Here is a 19,219-nt window from a genome sequence, read left to right as displayed (position 1 = left end):
AAAGCAATTTTTACTTAATAGATAAAGCTAAGTTTCTTTCAGGGAGATAATTTTAACAAAAATGTATCTTAGATCTTTAAGTTACCTGGTAGGTGTCATTATGTTAATAGAGCCTGGTACAACTTAAACTCTGTTTCCTTGAATTATCCCAACAACAGATAATATGATGGTCCTTTAACAAGATTCCTACAGAACTTGTAACTAAGTTCAGAACCTGGATTCCAACAGATCAACTCTCACTTGTCTGACTGTCAGAAACAAACGTATCCAATAGTTAACTGTATGTCTAACAAAAGAAACTGATTAGGTTGAGAACTACAGCTACATGTGAACTGTTTGGTCACCGTTGAGATAAAAATGACCACTTAGTATGTAAACTTGTACACATGCAGGAACTGATCGTTGCCAGTTATGAATAATTGGCCAGATCTATTCCCAGTCACGCTGAGTGGTTTTTGAATGGCTGGCAGAGTAGACCATTCTTGAAGATATTTGGCTTCACTATTCAGCAACAGTAGACGATTTCCTTGGTGGTCCAGGACAAATACAGTGTTGGCTGTTCTGTCATAGAATAACCCAGTCGGCAGGAAGCCATTCTGTTTGTCATTCTCACGATAAATGTCTGTGAAAAACATAAAATACAAATATTTGTAATATTTTTCTTGTTGTTGCATAAAACAACTAGGAGTATTCCCAGTCTATAATGCACACTTTTTATACCTAAATCTTTAATGACAAAACAGAATGCAAAATTAAATTTTAATATGTAAACCATATAAACAGTCACATTGGCAAGAATGGAATGGTGTCATAAATGTGCATATTACTTTAATTATTGAACTGCAATATAATTTTCACTATATATTGGCCAAACTTGATATTTGTCTACAATGCAACACTTACTGGTGATGACACCAGAACCGTCCATGAACACCACACTGCTCTGCTGCCAATCACTATAGACGATTGTCTGGCTCCCTGCACTGTTTGTCAGACTCATTACGTTACTCTTGAAGCGCTTCTTGTTGGAATGTCTCGGTACAATCTTATTGGTTGGAGCCCAATATTTCTCTTTCTTAGACCAGTTATACTCACATATGTTCTGTCCATTACCAATTAGAAGCTGAGTGATGCTCCCAGTCGACAATGGATGTGGTACTGCATCAAGGTCAAAGGTCACTTCTCCCCTTTCCTTGTTTCCAAGGTCTAGGAAACCCAGTGTATTTTCACTGCACCAAATGAGTTTTCCAGCACAGTAAGCCAGACTAACAGGCTGGAAGGCAGGATGTTCTTCCAAAAACTCACCAGATGTAGCAAACATTTTTATCTTGTTGTTACCACTATCTGCTACAGCAACCTTTTCCATCCCTATGCAAAGTGTTGCTGTAACATTAGGTTGAAATTTGTCAGAGCGAAGGTAGAGATCAATTCGCCACAGTGGAGACAACGTTGGAACACGTAATGGACCTGCAGAGGCTCCATTCATATTTCCCATTGGCATTTGTGAATTGAACTTGAAAGCTACAAATTGGTGAGGGTGGGCTATCTTCTGTTTCACAGAACGTGCTGTGGCAGCATTTTGCTGCTTTTTGTTGCCCTGATCTGGTTCCACTTTAACCTTGGGCTTCTGTTCTTGTCCTGCATTAGGCTTCTGTAAAGGATCTGATGATGTCTGAGCTGGATCTTGCACTATTCCATCTTTGTTTTTATTTTTGTTTCTAGGCTTCTTCTTTTTCTTTCCTTCTTCTTCCTGTTGAGTGTCCTCTCCGCCTGGGCAAGGTACTGTAGAGTTTTGTACTTTCTTTACTTTTGAAGATCGTTGATCTGGGCTCTGCACTTTTGGAGGTGTATTTATGTTAACTAAAGCCTCCTTGATCTCCCTGGCCTCTTCCTTTTTGAAGCTTTTGTTCTCTGACCTTTGTTTAGTCTTAATTCTGTTCTGAACTGACTGGGCATAATCAAGTCCACGACTGACATCAATTTTCTTTGCAAGCCACTGTGTCATGGTACACTGGGTAGGCATATCTTCAACTAAGTTGAAAACAATTTTCCTGTCATGAACAATAAACAGGGGTTCTGTTTGAGCCAATCGAAAGACCTTAGATGCCTGTGTAAACGGAAGTTTACTCCAGTTGAGAGGTTCTGGGTGGACTGTAGAATTCAAGGTTGTTGTCATGGCTCCCATGAACAGATTCTGATTGTCCAGAAACTCTTCATCAGTACTCTGTTGCAAAAATTTTAGACAATGTGATTTTACTTCTTGAATGCGATCAACAAGTTTGTGTGCATTCCTCTTTCTTTTCTTTCCAGATTTCATGGTTGCAGTCACTTTTTTAGTGATTGCTTCTATGGCTTTCTCCTCTTCCTTATCAAGCCTCTGCTTCAAATCAGCTACTTCAGCTTTTATTTTGGCAATTTCCTTTTCCTGGAGGCGCTGTAAATTGGCTAAAGCATCATCATTTGAAGTCATCTCTCTTTCGGCAAACTTAAGTCTTTGTGTCATTCCTAGCATCCTGAACTCAAACTCTTGTTTTCTGGAACTGACAGCCTGGTTGACAGGAAGATTTTTGTGATCATTATGTTTAAGGATAACACAGTCCCTACAGACAAGATTGTAGCAGTCTTCACAAAAGAAACGTACTTCTTCTTTTTCATGCTCTGAACACATCATATTTTCAATGTGAACTTTTTCAAGGGATTCCTGCCAGGACTCTTCATCAAGATCTGTTATCTTATGATCAATGGTGAAACGGGAAAACTTGTGCTTGTCAGCACATCCTTCACAGAGAAAGTCCTTGCATTCAAAACAGATTTTGATTGCCGGCAGGAACAGTGCATTAAGAGTACAGATACTACATTGTTGAGTATCCTTGGCCATGGCTTTTCCCTCTGCTAGACGTTTAGACAAATGATGTATGGGAAGTGTTGGTTCCTCTTCATAAGTTTCCTCCACTTTACAGATAGGACACTTTAAAGAGGTCTTCTCTTCCTTACACTGAACCAAGGTTTGGACGCAATCTGTGCAGAAAGTGTGTAAGCATTTCAACAGTTTGGGGTTCCTAAAGTTTCCACCACAAATGCGACATAACCTGAAAACATCTAGGCCTTCAAAGGGTCCTTTCAACCCTGATTGTTGTTTAGATTCATCACCATCTTCTCTCTTCTTCTTCCTTTTCTTCTTCTTCAATTCATCTTTGGAACAGGTGGTACTGTCTGGACCTGCTTCAAGATTTAAAACTGCTTCAAAAAGTTTCCCTTCCTCAGTTTTGTCTTCCTTTACATCCTCCTCAGCTGAGGAGTCAGTCCCTGACAGCTCTTGGCTGCCATCACTGTCACCCCCTTCTATCTTATCATCCTCATTCTCATTGTTGTTCTCAAAGGAATGAGGGGACAAGGTAGCCTCTGACCCTGGGTCACCCTGAACCTGGAGATTATCTGTATCCATGCTCATTGGTTCAGACAGGAGAGGTGTTCCCTCTCCTGCTGAACCACCCAGGTCTGAGGAATTCGGATCCATCATCATAACCACACGTCACTTCAATGCCTGTAAATCATGAGAAAATAATCATACTTGGGATCTTCATATTCTGAGATCAGTTAATGTGTTATTAAAATGGAACATATATGATTACCATCTGCTAAGGCTCTGATTTATTAAAACATCAAATAAGTACAAGTTTAAAGAACATGCCCCTTTTTTATATTACATCTACTTGCAAAATTAGAGTGCTTTTATATATAAACATCTGTTATTGTAACCATCAAGCTTTATCAAGTTTACTCTGCACCACTTACCTGTCCTCTCTCTCAATGACTTGTAACCTTTAACCTTAAAATTCAACTTGGCTGGTTAGTCAATGGAGTGAATCTAAAATTGTAAAATCAAAACAGTTCTTACATAAAAGAGGTTGTGAAATTGTGTTACACTGAATGTCATATTTTTGAAATCCCAAGTGGCTTACAAATTAGAGCAAGATGTGCTTGCATTTTGTCAATAATATACAATGTTTTGGAATTTTAATCCATTACGATAGACTTAGTTGTAAACATCTTGCTTTAGTTTTTTTTTCCAGTTGAAGATCTACTTTTATGTTAACTTAGTTTACATTTCTTCACATTACTGTCACTTTTGTGTTGAGTATAATCAGTGTAAATTCTTTGGCTGTGAATCACAACTAGATCCTAAAACTTAGTTCAAATTGATAAAGTAATATAATTGTCACATTTGACAATGCTTCAAGAGGAATAATTTGAACTGCATAAAGACATAACCTGTACTGACAAAATGGAAATGCAATAAAGGACAAAATAAAGTTTTTGGATAAAAAAATATCTCATTTACGAGTACTGTATGGTGTTATTATAAGTGAGTATATGGAAAATGCATCATATAATGTCTCACTATCTGATGTCATACAGAGAAATATTTAAGTAGTTTTTGTTTTTTAACTAAATAACTAATATAACCATTCTACACATTCAGGAACAGATTCATGGAAAATAAATGGGTATTTAAGAAGAAATCATACTTACTTTTGTCACTATCTATGTGTACTATTTTCACTGCTATATGCCAGACATGTTTTTGCATGCCACAGTGAAATAAGACTGTTTTGCACAAAAAATCCATTTCAAATGATTTGTATATGTGTTTTATTGGTGTCCATGAAGTTTGCTTTTAAAAAAAACCTTTAAGCTTTGTAAGAAAATTGATCAAATTCATGTCAATGTGTAAAGTTGTTCGAGAGTCATGGGAAGTCACTTGTAAATGATATTTCACACTATAGCCTTGAGTAAAACAAAACTGGTTACATTACAGTACTTAAGTAACAAGATCATTCATATTTATGTACAAGTGAACATTTTGGAATAAAGAAAACATTTATTGAATAAAAGTGAGTGCTTTATGTTATTGTGTATGGAAAGTGGATCACAACTTCAACAAAACCAACAGACTTCATATATATGCCATGAACAACTGGTTGTTTAGCTTTCATCACAGTGTGGAATCTGAGTGAAGATTGAATGAAAAATATCATGACCAACAATTATTAAATATCTTTGCAAGCTTTGGGTAATGAATCGTCTGAATGCTGATGAAGTCGAGATTTCGACTGATTGTACGAGTAAAATGGCATATATTCCAACAAAGTTAGAAGCTAACAAGGAGAGATGTTTATGACAGGAGCTCTATGTCGCCACATTGTCGTCAGACAATAAATAAGCCGGGCACTGGCCTGATTCAATGATATTAGTATGTTGTCATATCTAAAATCGATGATGATTGCTTCGAGGTGGCTTGATAAATGCCGGTGTGATTTACCTATTTACAGTGTTAGAGTTCGATTAAATAGTTCGATCTACTTTCACTTTCTCAACAAGTACAATGTAACGCTAGCGATGGTTCGTATTTTGGTAATGGGGTCCAAGCAAGATTTCTGAACTGACAAGCCTGTTTAACTCAAATAAGCTTCTGGTTTTGGGGCAAATAGATTAATCTTTTTACTGTTAGATACTTCAGCGTCTTTGAAAAGGGTCTTGGGTACCTTCATGCAAAGAAAATATCCTTCGAAACAAACGTGGTTATAACTGAAGAACCGGAACCCGCTGAGAAGGAAGTAGGGAACCGGAAGTAAACCCAATTACCGGATAGCTAATTTTAGAGCATGGTGAAAATAAATAGATACGACGTTGCGTTGTGTCAAATAAAAAGATACAATCAGTAAAGATATTTACAGAGAAATAATAAGCAAACTTATTAAGTTCAGTGTGTATTAAGAAAAATAGAGTTACTTCCCTTGCACTTCAAGGTTTCAGAAGTGACTTATCGAAGTCAAGGTCGTTGCAGACGAATTTCTGGAAGATGGAGCTATCAGTAACTTCAGTGTCAACCTCAACATTTGAGGGCCAGAAGCCAGGGACAAGTGGTTTGAGAAAAAATGTTAAAGTTTATCAACAACCTCATTACACGGAAAATTTTGTGCAATGCACATTGTCAGGGGGTTTGAAGGATAAGTTGCTCGGAAGTACGGTGGTAATTGGAGGCGATGGACGGTATTACATGAAGGAAGCAACTGAGATAATTATACAGATGTGTGCAGCGAATGGGGCAAGTTGACGTGGCAAATAGCTCGCTTTTAAAAAGTATTTATGTGATACATTCTACTCTCATGAACTTGTTCTAAATTTGATACTTAAGCTAAAAATGTTGTATGAATGTTGATTGCTGACCAGGATATATGATAAAAATAAAAGCATTGTCTGCTTACCGCTACACATGTACACAGAGTACAATTTAAATGGCTCAAACACTTTGACACTTTTTTCCATATACTTCATTAACAATTGGAACTCTGTGAAGTTATAAACACTTTTTCAGGTAGACATGCAATGTACTGTAAGTACTAAACAGTATGTTTAAAGAGTTTAATCAAAATCTGCTGTCAATAGATAATATGTACTTAGGGATTAAGTTATATGCGATGTAAATTATACAACCATGTGATTTGTTGTTTTTATGATCGTTTCAATGATAAAATGAACCTGTGGAATGTGGTCAAACCAGTCTAGCTTGACACTGATCATATGGTACACATAGGCAACAGTTGCTTCAATTTCATGGTCCTATAAGAAAAAAGTGCCAGTGCCATGAGATCCATTATAGAAAGTAATGGATCGGAATTGTATCATTTATATCAACCTTACTTTAATAAAAAATAAAAGAAAAATGAGATTGATATCATTCTGTAATAACTATGTTGTACTATGTTTTTTTTTTATTGATAAGATTAATTCCTGGCACTTTTCAACAGTACGCTATGGCCTAATGCATGATACTGGCAACATTTTATATGAAACAAGAATGTGACGTTAGAGGAATGATAACGTACTTGATTATAGTAGGTAGCTGTTGCTTTGATGTGGTTATTACATGTATTTCCTCTTCAGTACTTACAATCACATTTTGAGTTATGCAAACCCTTTGACATTGCAAACATCTTTTCTGAACTGATGATGAATGTTCCCTCATTTACAAGTTAATTATGAATGCCTTTATGGCATGATAAACATAACGGGAATTAAAGTGAACAAAATGACTGTTTGACAAATCTGTGAAAGGTCTTACCATTCCTTTGGAACCTAGACTTATTTATGCTGTGGTATGTTACAAAATGTTGCCTGTACACTATAAAACTGTAACACTGTGTATACCTAAACAGTGTTACGAGTACTTCATATACATTGACATCATCAGCTTGGTCCATCAGTCTTTAGAACTTTTAACCCATGTTGTGTCCTAGTGATGGTGGGTCGACAGTGGCAATCAACTCACTGTCCATCCATGGATGGTGTCTGGTCTCTCTCTTCCCATTTGCCCCAAAGCCAGAATGATTCACATTCTACAGTCACAGCTACTCTGCACATTGCCATCTTGCATGTATTCCCAGATACACCTTAACCTTGTCCAAGCTAATTTTGAGTCAATTTCTGCAGCCCTTGCTTTCCTGATCCCTTTTCCATCTCTGCAGATTACCACTTACCTCGTAACTCTTTTCTGTACCTTCCCACCCCTGGAAATGGAAAGCTTCTAAACCTTGTCACTTGCAGACAATTTTATGCCTGTCTTGATCTGGATTCCTACATATCTTTTCATCCTTGCAATGTCATCACTACTCTGGCCTTTCTTACCATGAACTGATACGCCAGCGATACCAGCAGAAGCTGTTGTGATGATGTTCGGATGTACAGCCCAATGCTGGATAAACTGGATTGGACTCCAAGCCACCTCTGCATGTGTCTGCTGATGGATCTTTCCAATCCATCCACTGTTGTTAATTGAGCCTCATATAGCATCAGGGGCTATATGAATTTTAGTAGCAGTCTTTATTTGAAGATCCATGCCTTCAATTATCTTGGCAAGCCAATCTTGCCAAGCCAATCTTGTCCATGTTCCTCTACTGCTTATGCTTCTAGTATCTTTCAGTGATGTAGTAAACCATTTTCCGAGGACCATGGTTGAGTTGTCTTAAATTGACTGCAATTGATGGAATTTCCTCTCTTTGTACAATTAGGTTGAACTGTTAAGTTAGCTTTCTTTGCCTTGATCTATGATGTCATCCTTCTTGCCAATACTGCAAAAAATATTTTGCCTTCAACACTCTTAGAGAAATGATTCAGAATTTTTTTATGTCCTTAGATCCTTTCTCCTTTGAATAAGAACATGTCTTCACCTTCTGCCGGCATGCTGAAATAGTCCCTTTCTTCCAAACTTTCATCAGTAACTGCCACAGTTGTTTCAACATGGACACTTCTTTTATATACTTTATAAGGTATTCCACTTAGGTCTAGTGCCAATCCGGTCCTGGCTTCCTTATCAAGTCATACCTGAGAGACTACATCAACCATATTTGTAGCATGAAGTAATAAGCACATATGTGTTTGGATATGTACCATTTATTTACTTTTCCAAGAAATAATTGAACAACTGATTGTCCAGATGGAAAATATCAATACCATGCAGTTTAAATTTTTTTCAAAGAAAATAAGTGTTGTATATTAAGGGAACTCCTGAAAAAGTGTTTGTAATGACATTATACCAGAAGTATATATAAATCAATTTTAATATCCAATAAGGTGCGAAATGAATGAAATATCAGTAGTCCCTCTGGGATGAAGATATGTCATGACAATTTGAAAATGTTTGTCCAATTAGTAAATAGTGAACTGCTGTCATTTGCATAGTATGTGTGATAAAGGAAACAAATGTTTTAAGAAACAACATTCTGAAAGTGAAATTGTTGTTTTTAGGTGAAAAAAGTGATTGTTGGAGAGAATGGGTTGATGTCCACACCAGCTTTATCCTGTGTGATCAGGAAGTATCAAACAGATGGCGGAATTATTCTCACAGCCAGTCACAATCCTGGGGGTCCTGATGCAGATTTTGGTATCAAATTCAACACTGCTAATGGAGGTTTGTCATAGTTTATGCTGCATTTAGGTCATTATTATTGACATGCATATCATTAAATAGTGACACCTTAAGTATTTATGACATATTTTAAAAGTTGTTAAAAGAAACCCCTTTTTACTTGTTTATGACTGTCATATGTTTTTAAAGATACGTTATAGTATGGAGTTTTCCGTTCCTGATATGCTCTTTCTACTGGGAAATCTCCATTTTCTGTTAATTTTCTTTTTGTATTTTTAAGACATCAGTTCAAATATAATTTCAAAAGAATTAATGTCCTTTATTTTTCAACACATTGAATTAGTCTGCAGATCTCTCGCTGAGAGGCTTTATTAAATATCACAACCTGTAGCTGTGCTTTAATATGCAGCCTTTTATTTGAGATTTTGTGTGTTATGAAGTTTCCAGATTTCCAATCATTTTGATGCAGATTTATGTTCTGCTGTTGGACAGATGTATCATAACACTCAAACTGTGTGTCAAATTCCCGTCAGAATATAAGTTAGCTATAACATATTTGTTTAAAAGGGTTTCTTCTACATTTGTTAACAAAACACATTTTAAACAAGCCATTTTTTTAAGCAAAACCTTTTGTGTTTTAGGTCCTGCCCCTGAAAATGTAACCAATGCCATTTTTGAGTTGACAAAGACCATATCAGAATACAAGAACTGCTCTGACCTGCAGCCAGTTATTTCTGTAATTGGATCTACTGATTATAAGGTTGATGGTCATGTCTTCACTGTAGAGGTTATTGACTCAGTTGCTGATTACGCTTCATATATGAAGGAGATCTTTGATTTCGGTGCTATTCGTAGCTTGCTCTCCGGATCAGATGGAAAGCCAGCCCTTAAAATTCTCTTAAATGCTATGCATGGAGGTTTGTATATGTGGAGTATGACAATGCTAAGAGACAATGCTATTAAATGTTAAAAAAAGAGAAAAGAAAGAGAATAATAAAAGGGAAATATAATCTTACGGTTTTTTGAAAGAATTTTAGAATCTGTGAAATAAAATATCTGTATATTGATTTATTTTATTCATTTTTGTGAATGGTCATATGAGGATATTTTTTTAGAATAAATGACATACTTATTACACTTAAAAGTTGAATAAAACTTTTGTCATTTACGATTATGTGATAATCAAATTAAGAAAACAAGTTTTAAGTCAATAGAAATAATGTATGATTTAATGGAAGACTTAAAATTCTTTGTAAAAATCCAATGATTCCTGTATTTGAATGTTACGAATGATTGCAGAGGGATGTTATTTTTGATTTTGAATGTGGCCTACGTTAATTTTGTCATACAGTTTCTATAGAAGTGCTTTTGTGATGTTTTTTCTAACAATGATTTAGCACATTAATAAATATCTCATATATGATTTCTTTTCAATTAAGAATAGTTACAGATTCAAGATTCAAAAGAAATGATGGAATAGCTGTGATGTAGTATGAATACTGTCCAGTTAACTTTGAAAGTGTGTATTATTTGTGTTGCAGTGATGGGCCCCTATGTCACTAAGATTGTGTGTGGAGAGCTTGGAGCTCCTGAAGACAGTGCTGTCAACTGTGTGCCTCTTACAGATTTTGGAGGTCATCATCCCGACCCAAATTTGACTTATGCAGCTGATCTTGTTTCTGAATTGAAGAAAGGTCAGCATGGATTTGGAGCTGCTTTTGATGGTGATGGGGTTTGTATTAGTTGCATTTATATATATGCTTATTATCTTAAGTTAACATGGTATTGGAGAGTAACGAAAATACAATGAAGAAAATAGTGATTTTAAAGTGAAAAAATTAATCATTAATCATTTAGCTGAAAAGGTTTCCTTACATGCCAAACACACATTTTTGGGTTTTTTTGGTAAAGCTAAAAATTAATAGGTCAAATGCTCAATTAGTAAAAGGAAAAGACTGGATTCAAATTTTGATAGGTCACAGGATAGTCTTTCTCAGAAATGTCACAGGTGATAGTTTCTCTCAGAAATGTTACAGATGTTAGACTCTCTCAGAAACATCAAAGGCAATTATCTCTCTTCTATGTGCAGGACTTTATAGATATGAAATATTCATTTAATGTTAGAAGTTTTGCATCAGTTTATGATGAATTAATGTATACTACTAGGACAGGAACATGATTCTCGGAATGGATGCCTTCTTTGTAACCCCATCAGATTCTCTGGCTGTACTGGCCAACAACCTGCAGTGTATTCCTTACTTCAGGAAGGATGGTGGCAACAAGAAAGGGTTTGCCCGCAGTATGCCTACCAGTGGTGCTGTGGATAGGTCAGTCAGCAACCTTCTGGCTAATGCAAACTGAATTTTGATTTTCACTATTTAGCACTAACGTCAATTGCGTGAATACTGAAGCTGAAATATATATTTGTCTAAAGGGTGAATTTAACACAGAGAAAATGTTTGATATGAAGGCAAAAAAAAAAAAAAAAAAACCAAAAAAAAAAACTCTCTGGGAATGTTTTTTTGTATTCACTATAGAGAAATTATATATATGATGATAATAGTTATGTGGATGGAGTATATATTGTAGCTTGTACTGTACCAATCTTTCAACCATAAGGTCATAGGTTTGAATTCATTGCTAAGCAAACTGTTCCCATAATGTTCTTCCCAGCAAGGATGTTTATTTAGTATATAATATAGAGTGTTGTACAGAAAATGATTAAAATAACCTCCAGACACAAAAGGAAGTAGTATAATGTCAAATGTATAATTTAATGTTGTAGAGTATTCACTTGTCGGAACGTTCATTTTTTTTTCGCAGGGTGGCTAAGAAGAAGTGTGTGGAGTGCTTTGAGGTACCTACTGGCTGGAAGTTCTTTGGTAACCTTATGGATGCAGGTCGTCTCACTTTGTGTGGCGAAGAAAGTTTTGGAACTGGATCTGACCACATTCGAGAAAAAGATGGACTATGGGCTGTGCTTGCTTGGCTGTCAATCCTAGCAGAGAAACAATGTAGTGTGGGGGACATTCTCTCAGAACACTGGAAAGAGTATGGGAGGAACTTCTACACTAGGTTTGTCTCCAGTGTGATACTTCATTTGATGGTGTCGGTTAATGTGTATATATATATATGATTGCTGTCATAGAAACTCACATGAATTCATCCAAGAATTGAAAATAACATTTTAAAATTTTCATCAAAAGCGATAATACACCTGTACATCATACTACAAGATGATGTTTATTTTTAGTATCCTACATTAAAAAGCCATTTGTCTTGTTATAGATAATCTTCTGTAGCCTGTTGGCTGAGCAGGTAACATATCCATTTTTCATGGAATTTTTTTCTGGCACACGTATTTTAGATCAGTGGCCTTTATCATCATATACAATTTATGCACTGGTGCAGCAGTGTCCTTCTGCTTATCATTTTTTTCTTGAAAAAACTTGCTTGGATCCATTTTTCCTCTAAATGACTTTATAGGTAATTATGATATTGATCAGTGGTTAAAAGAATAGAATTACATAAGGATAGCTATGACCCCCCTAAATGGAATGGTTTAAAGTAAGATTCCTTATATGAATGAAGTGGTTGTAACAATGTTGTGTAAATGAAATGTTTTATCATCCAGGAAATGAGGTGTTGCCATCAAGGACCTAAATGTTGATATATATGTGTTATATTGAGGCTGTATTGATCTACTCTTGTAAGGAGTTTTATATTGACCTATTATTGTGATGAATAAAAGATTATTCTTAAAGTGCTGATAGAAGGATTTCGACATACCCAGTGCATGTAATTTTGTACCTTGGTCATTGCCAAATGTCGTATATTAATGAAGGTGTGGCACACAAAGAGGTAGAATGAAAAGAGGTTACAGTCAAAAGCATATACCTAGGTGCAGTGTATTTTCAAAGAGCATAAATTAAGGTTTTCCTAAAATGAATACCTTTTAAATTACCATAGAATTGACTTAAACCTCCTGCAATTTAAACTGAAAACAGCATTCTGTATAGTATTTCATCATTACTGTATACATCCAATAAAAAAAGAAAAAATCCCATGAAATTGGTGATTGTACTAATAGTGACTGTGTCTTTGTTACGAAGATGTACTAATGGTGATTTTATGTTGAATGCAGGAAGAGTAATACAGATTTAACTGAGCTGAGAAATGTAACTTAAACCTTTATAAATCAGTATGGACAATGTATGCTCTACTGTTCTGTTTAATAGGTACGACTACGAGAACTGTGAGTCTGGCCCTGCCAAGAAGATGATGGACAACCTAAACGCATTGATAGATGATGGAACTCTGGTAGGGGCTACCCACAATGTAGGAGGCAAGACATACAAGGTGGCCACCATGGATAACTTCAGTTACACTGACCCTATTGATGGCAGCATCAGCAAAAATCAGGTGAGTCTTGAAAAATTAAAAACTAAGGTGTACTCTGGTAGCAAATAGGATAAGATATACAATTGTTATATGTATAAACAGAAAAAAGGAAATATGTTTAATGTTGTTTGTTAGCAACAATAAGAACCAAATATTTTTCATATTGATTGGTGATTCAAATTGCCCTCCATGGTCCGTCCATGTGTCCGAAAACAATATTTATTATTTCTATTTCTTGAGAAGTACTGAATAGACCTTTCTCAAATTTTATATGTAGGTTTCCTATTTCCTTAGTTGTGCCTGTTTGTTTTTTGGACTGATTAGCAAAACAAAATGGCTGACAGGTGGCCCTGTGGCCCTTGATTGTGACTTTGAAAGTTTGTTATTGCTGTTTCTTGAGAGGTACTGGTTAGAACTTTCACACATTTTGTATGTAGGTTTCCCTTGGCCCCTTGTTTTGTGCTTCTGATTTTGGGACTGATCAGAAAGATACAATGGATGGCAGGTCTTGGATTTTGCAGTTGATTATTATTATCACTATTTCTTAGAGGAGTTTCAAATTTCATATAAACAAAAGTAAAAACAGAAGTAATGAGAGAAAAGAAGGGAAAAAGATTCATCATTTAAAGAACAAATAAAGGTCAAAGGATAATGGGCACCAAGAGGAATCACTTTTTTTTTGAAGAGGCAAAAATGCAAAGCTGCATTTAGTTTGGATAATGATTAGAATATTGCAGAATATAATCTTTTTTTAATATTGATGAAAAGCATTCATTGAGACAATTATGATACAATTCCAATAAGAAACCTGGATATATGTGTATTCCATAAACAGCTGTCCAAACTACAATCACCTCAAAATAAACCATAGCCATAGCATTAGAATGTATGAATCACTGTATGTATCAGATGTTTCAAAACAAGATTACTGCCAATGAAATTATATGTATAAAAATCTCTACCAAATGGTAATTTTGAAATTTTCAGGGGGTGAGAATAATTTTCTCTGATCAATCACGTATCATATTCCGACTGAGTGGGACTGGAAGTAGTGGTGCAACCATCAGGATGTACATAGAGGGATATGAGTCAGACTCTGACACTTTCACTAAAGATCCCCAGGTTTGTATTCTTCCTGGCCCTGCAAATATCAGAGTGTGATGTTATTGTAAGTTGTAAGATGTTATACATTTTATAAGAATCAACAGGAAATCCATTACCCCAAGATCCTACTGGTGTAGCTCACATGTTTGTATGCAGATCTGCTTGATCTATAAATAACATATTTCAAAGTAAGTTATTCAGGATGAGCTGATTGTGAATTCAAGTGTTATTTATTTTCATGTACTAGGAATGTATGTAGTATGACTGCCTTTTTTTGGCCCATCATCAGATGGTGGGCTATTCAAATCACCAAGCGTCCATGGTTCATGGTCCATCCGTCTGTCATCCGTCGGTCCATAAACAATTTTTGTTATCACTTTCTTGAGAAGTTCTAGATTGATCTTTCTCAAATTGTATATGTAGGTTCCTCTTGGTTCCTTGTTGTGCTTGTTTGATTTTAAAACTGATCAAGAAAACATATGGCTGACAGGCAGCCATCTTGGTTTTTTTCAGTGATGTTTGTTATTACTAAATCTAAGGAAGAAATGGATTTCTCTCAAATTTCATATGTGGGTTCCCCTTGGTCTCTAGTTGTGCCTATGATATTTTGGGACTGATCAGAAAAAATTTCAATTTAATTTGATTATGAGAAGTACTGAATGGATCTTTCTTAAAATTCTTATGTATGTTCTCCTTGGTCCCTAGTTGTGCTGATTTTATTTTGGGTTTGATAAAAAAAACAGAATGGCTGACAGGCGGTCATCTTATGTTTTAACTTTGAAAATCTGTTATTGCTATCTTGAAATGTGCTAGATGGATCTTTCTTAAATTTCAGATGTAGGTCCACTTTGCTCCCTAGTTGTGCAAGTTTGATTTTGGGACTGATCAGAAAAATAAAATGGCTGACATCTTAGATTTTGAATTTGAAAGTTTTTGTTTTGGCTATTTCTTGAAAACTACAGCACAGCATAGATCTTTCTCAAATTTCATTTGTATGCTTTCCTTGATCCCTAGTTGTGTCTGTTTGATTTTTGTACTGATCAGAAAAAACAAAATGGCCCATAGGGGTCATCTTGGATTTTGCCTAGTAAAGATTGTTAATGCTATTTCTTAACAAGTGCAGAATGGATATCTCTCAAATTTCATACTTGTGTTCCCTTTGGTCTCTCGTTGTGCTCATTTGATTGTGGGACTGATCAGAAGAAACAAAATGGCTTCCTTGCAGCCATTTTGGACTTGGCTGGTAAAGATTATCATCACTATTTCTGCAAAGGAATGTTCAAATGTGTTATCATTAAGAGCAAAACAGAGAAGAGAAGAGAAAAGAAGGGAAAAGATCAAACTATTAAAGAGCGTATAAAGATCAAACAATGGTGGGTGCCAAGATCCCTCTGGGATCTCTTGTTTTTTTTGGGTTTTTTTTCCGTTCCAAAATTGAAACATTTGTCAACAGTTGTTATAAAATTGTAGAAATTTAATTAAATTTTTGAGAATGAAATTATCTCCCACAAAAATAGAAACCAACCTGGAAAATGAGACTACTTCACAGCTATGAGGTAATCTGTTTCAGTAATGTAAAATTTTTATGGGAGCATATAGTAGAAGCTTTGTTTTTTTTTTTAGATGAAAAATACTTATTGCGGCTTAGGTTTAAGTACTTAATCAGTGTTTCAATGCCATGAGTATTTCTGAAGACTCCAGAAGAGAATTGTATTTATCCTTTGATGACCTCATCAGGTCAACCCATTGTCTTTGACACAAAGTTAGGAGAAATATTTCTGATACTTAAACAAATCGACAGTAATATAGACTGTTTCCTATTTTTTTCAGGATGTGCTCAAACCGTTGATAGAAATTTCACTACAAATTTCACAGTTAAAGGAGTTGACAGGACGTGACAAACCCACAGTCATCACATAAAGACCATGTTGTTGAAGAAAATTATATATATTTATAGTCCCTATTAAAAACCTACCACTAATTATGATTATGTGAAAATGTTGGCTTTTTGTTGGCACTGAAAATATTGCATAGTATTTCATACAATATTTATACATCATATCTTTTTGAAATGAAAAATAAAGCACTTGCAGTCCTTTAGGTAGATTTGATTGTTTGAAATGCAGGACATGTTTTAGATTTGAAATTTTAGAAATTTTTGATGTAAGCATTGTAAAGTGGGAAGGGAGTTAACTCCTGTAAGCATGCACAAAGATATTAATCAGAGTATCATTAGTGTTAAGTTGTAGTAGATGTCATGGAATTATAGATACCATAATCATAGAGTTAGAATGGAGTTGACTGATGGAAGGGGGCAATTACTGGATATATTCTATATTAATACAATAGTAAAATTGGAGATTACTAATTAGGGTATCGGTGGTATTTAACTGGGGTTTCGTTTGATATACAACGTTAGCATTACCAGCAACATTCCAATTTCATTTAATGTTATTTTCCCCATTACTCTTTTTGAAGTGTTATTCTGGGGAAATTTGAAAATGCTTAGAATAAGATTTTGTTTTAAAAGCATTGTAAAGGAAATTGAAATAGTTATAAAAATGCAATAAATAAAAAAAAAGTGTAGTCATGTGCTTACAACTTAAAAAATTTGTTTATAAGAAATTCATTAACTGGCATTGTGTCTTACTAAAATTAGGTGACTTGCTCTTTTTAACTGTATGTAACTTACTCCATCTTATATTACCACCATTGGATGAGAGAATAAAGAATACAAAATTGAGGACTTATACCACCTTGTATACAATGTTAGGGCTCTTTACTATGTCTTGCTTGTTTCAATTCATAAAAAAAGGTCTTTCAGAATATGATATTTTGACACTGTCTTCATTGCAATGTCATAATTGCTATTCAAGTTTACAAACACATATAAACTGTCACAGGCATAGTCTGATGTAGGTATAGAATTGTATGCATATATACTGTCAACTCTGACACTGTGTCATTTATTTCATCATGGGATGACAATTTTTTTGTTAAATTTGTTAACAATGATTGATTATGTGTGTTCAAATAGCATTTATTGTGCTTGGCATCATCTTTGGTGCAAAGTTATATTTAAACTTTTTTAAACTATTTTTAAAAGTGCTAATTATATTCAGTGAAGGAAAAAGTCTAGTCACAGATTCTTATGGGTATGACTATTGAATTATCTGTGTAAAAAAAAAATACATGAATATACAGTTGGTGCAAAATTAGGTACAGGGGAAAGTACTTAGCTATATATTCAGGATTTGGTTAACTATGATATAATGTATTATGTACTTGTAATATTTTAGGTATACTGTTAAAATCTTTTGCTCTTAGTTACAGGTCCTCAATAATTCAAAATTGAATAAATACATTTTACATACCTGCATAATATCCCAAACCAGATTTAGATATTGCTTGCTTATCCATGATGTTTTCAATAACTATGACTGTCCTCACCATTTTTATTTTGAGTATGCATGTAAGTGCCCTGGTTTGTTAAAGATTTTTTTACCTTAGATTGTTTAAAAGATAATTTACAAACATGAAGTAATTGTTAGCTAATGAAGATCTATTTAGATTTATCTGTTACAGTTTCATGTTAATGAAGAATATTTCAACACTATTGGAATAGGTCTATCACAGGTAATATGTAGATCAATGTGTTATCCTACAATTAATATAAAAAGGAATACCTTTATTCTTCATGTTATTTTCATCATTTCAGGGTTATTTTCACTACAAAATCATATAATTCTTTTACAGATGAAGTAATTTACATTGATCGATAAAATATATTTAATAACTAGTCTTCATGTATTTTTATTTTACCAATGAAGACTGCCATATCATTGTATAAATATATATATATATATATATATATACATTTGTGAGTAGGTTGATTTGTAACAGACTTATCCAATTTACTGTTGTTTTCTTGACAGAATCACAAATGCCAAAAAGCTTGTTGAATTTGAAACCTTGATCTGTGTTTTTAATGTACTTGTAACAAAGTGCGTCAGTTTCTACATTGTTATCATTTGAAGATATTATTTGTTAGTTATAATGCTGTAAGTTGATACAGAGTTATCTTTCTTAGCATTAAAATTTGTACAGTACAATTTTCTGTATGCAATAAAGGAATGAAATATGATGGAAATTAGAAAGTGTCCTGTTGTTGTGTGGAATGGTGGTATAACAATCATAATAACCAGATGCAGTCCAATCTGTCTGTAAATGCCATACATTTAGTGGTCTTAACACTAGTAATAGGAGGTATGGTTAAACATGCCTATAAATGCTATACAGTCCATGGTCCCGACACTAATAACAGGTACATTAAAACCTGTAAATAAAGGCCATACAGATGGTGGTCATACACTGGCAAAAAATCTATATAATCCATCCTGTCTATAAAGGCCATACAGATGGTGGTCTAACACTGGTAACAATCAGATAGCAGTACAACCTGTCAATAAAACCACATAATCAATTACAGCTTAAATTTACAGTGTAAATAAAACAGGTGAAATACAGTATACTTTGGTACCTTTATCAGGTGAGTTACAGCTTACCTTTGTACCTTAACCAGGTAAATTACAGCTTACCTGGATACCTTTACCAGGTGATTGACAGCTTACCTGGGTACCTAAAGAATGTGAATTACAGCTTAAATACAGATCTAAATATGCTGAACTACAGCTTATCTAGATACCTAAACCAGTTAATTACAACTTACTTTAGACTAAAGTTGTAGATGGGCTACAGCTTAGATACAGATCTAAATAAGAAAAA

The 19,219-nt window shown here is 34.6% G+C and overlaps 2 protein-coding genes across 2 annotated transcripts; one reads left to right on the top strand and one right to left on the bottom strand.

The window, feature by feature from the left end:
- Positions 1–9: 9 nt before the first annotated feature.
- LOC132552450 (transcription intermediary factor 1-alpha-like) lies at positions 10–5,619 on the bottom strand. Its single transcript, XM_060216618.1, has 4 exons — positions 5,547–5,619; positions 3,796–3,868; positions 904–3,544; positions 10–622 (listed from the first exon to the last, which is right to left on the bottom strand). The coding sequence occupies exons 3-4, from the start codon at positions 3,521–3,523 to the stop codon at positions 366–368; spliced, it is 2,877 nt and encodes a 958-aa protein (XP_060072601.1). The 5' UTR covers positions 3,524–3,544; positions 3,796–3,868; positions 5,547–5,619; the 3' UTR covers positions 10–365.
- Positions 5,620–5,826: 207 nt separating this feature from the next.
- LOC132552481 (phosphoglucomutase-1-like) lies at positions 5,827–18,591 on the top strand. The gene is made up of 9 exons (XM_060216657.1): positions 5,827–6,109; positions 8,809–8,971; positions 9,571–9,846; positions 10,471–10,661; positions 11,096–11,256; positions 11,753–12,004; positions 13,168–13,351; positions 14,318–14,452; positions 16,265–18,591. The coding sequence occupies exons 1-9, from the start codon at positions 5,864–5,866 to the stop codon at positions 16,352–16,354; spliced, it is 1,698 nt and encodes a 565-aa protein (XP_060072640.1). The 5' UTR covers positions 5,827–5,863; the 3' UTR covers positions 16,355–18,591.
- The last annotated feature ends 628 nt before the right edge of the window (positions 18,592–19,219 follow it).

This window comes from Ylistrum balloti, unplaced genomic scaffold, assembly GCF_031769215.1.
Source record: "Ylistrum balloti isolate Yb309-2 unplaced genomic scaffold, AGI_CSIRO_Ybal_v1 Utg370248, whole genome shotgun sequence".
Classification (NCBI taxonomy): Eukaryota; Metazoa; Mollusca; class Bivalvia; order Pectinida; family Pectinidae; genus Ylistrum; species Ylistrum balloti.
This window is presented reverse-complemented; position numbering and strand designations above follow the sequence as displayed.

What these genes read in the sequence shown, in the direction of transcription:
- LOC132552450 (XM_060216618.1), bottom strand. Translation starts at nt 3,523, where the DNA reads ATGATGATGGATCCGAATTCCTCAGACCTGGGTGGTTCAGCAGGAGAG. An exon ending in CGGTTCTGGTGTCATCACCA is followed by an intron (nt 623 to 903) that starts GTAAGTGTTGCA and finishes TGTTTTTCACAG; the next exon opens with ACATTTATCGTGAGAATGAC.
- LOC132552481 (XM_060216657.1), top strand. Translation starts at nt 5,864, where the DNA reads ATGGAGCTATCAGTAACTTCAGTGTCAACCTCAACATTTGAGGGCCAG. An exon ending in GGGAGGAACTTCTACACTAG is followed by an intron (nt 12,005 to 13,167) that starts GTTTGTCTCCAG and finishes TCTGTTTAATAG; the next exon opens with GTACGACTACGAGAACTGTG. An exon ending in CTTTCACTAAAGATCCCCAG is followed by an intron (nt 14,453 to 16,264) that starts GTTTGTATTCTT and finishes TATTTTTTTCAG; the next exon opens with GATGTGCTCAAACCGTTGAT.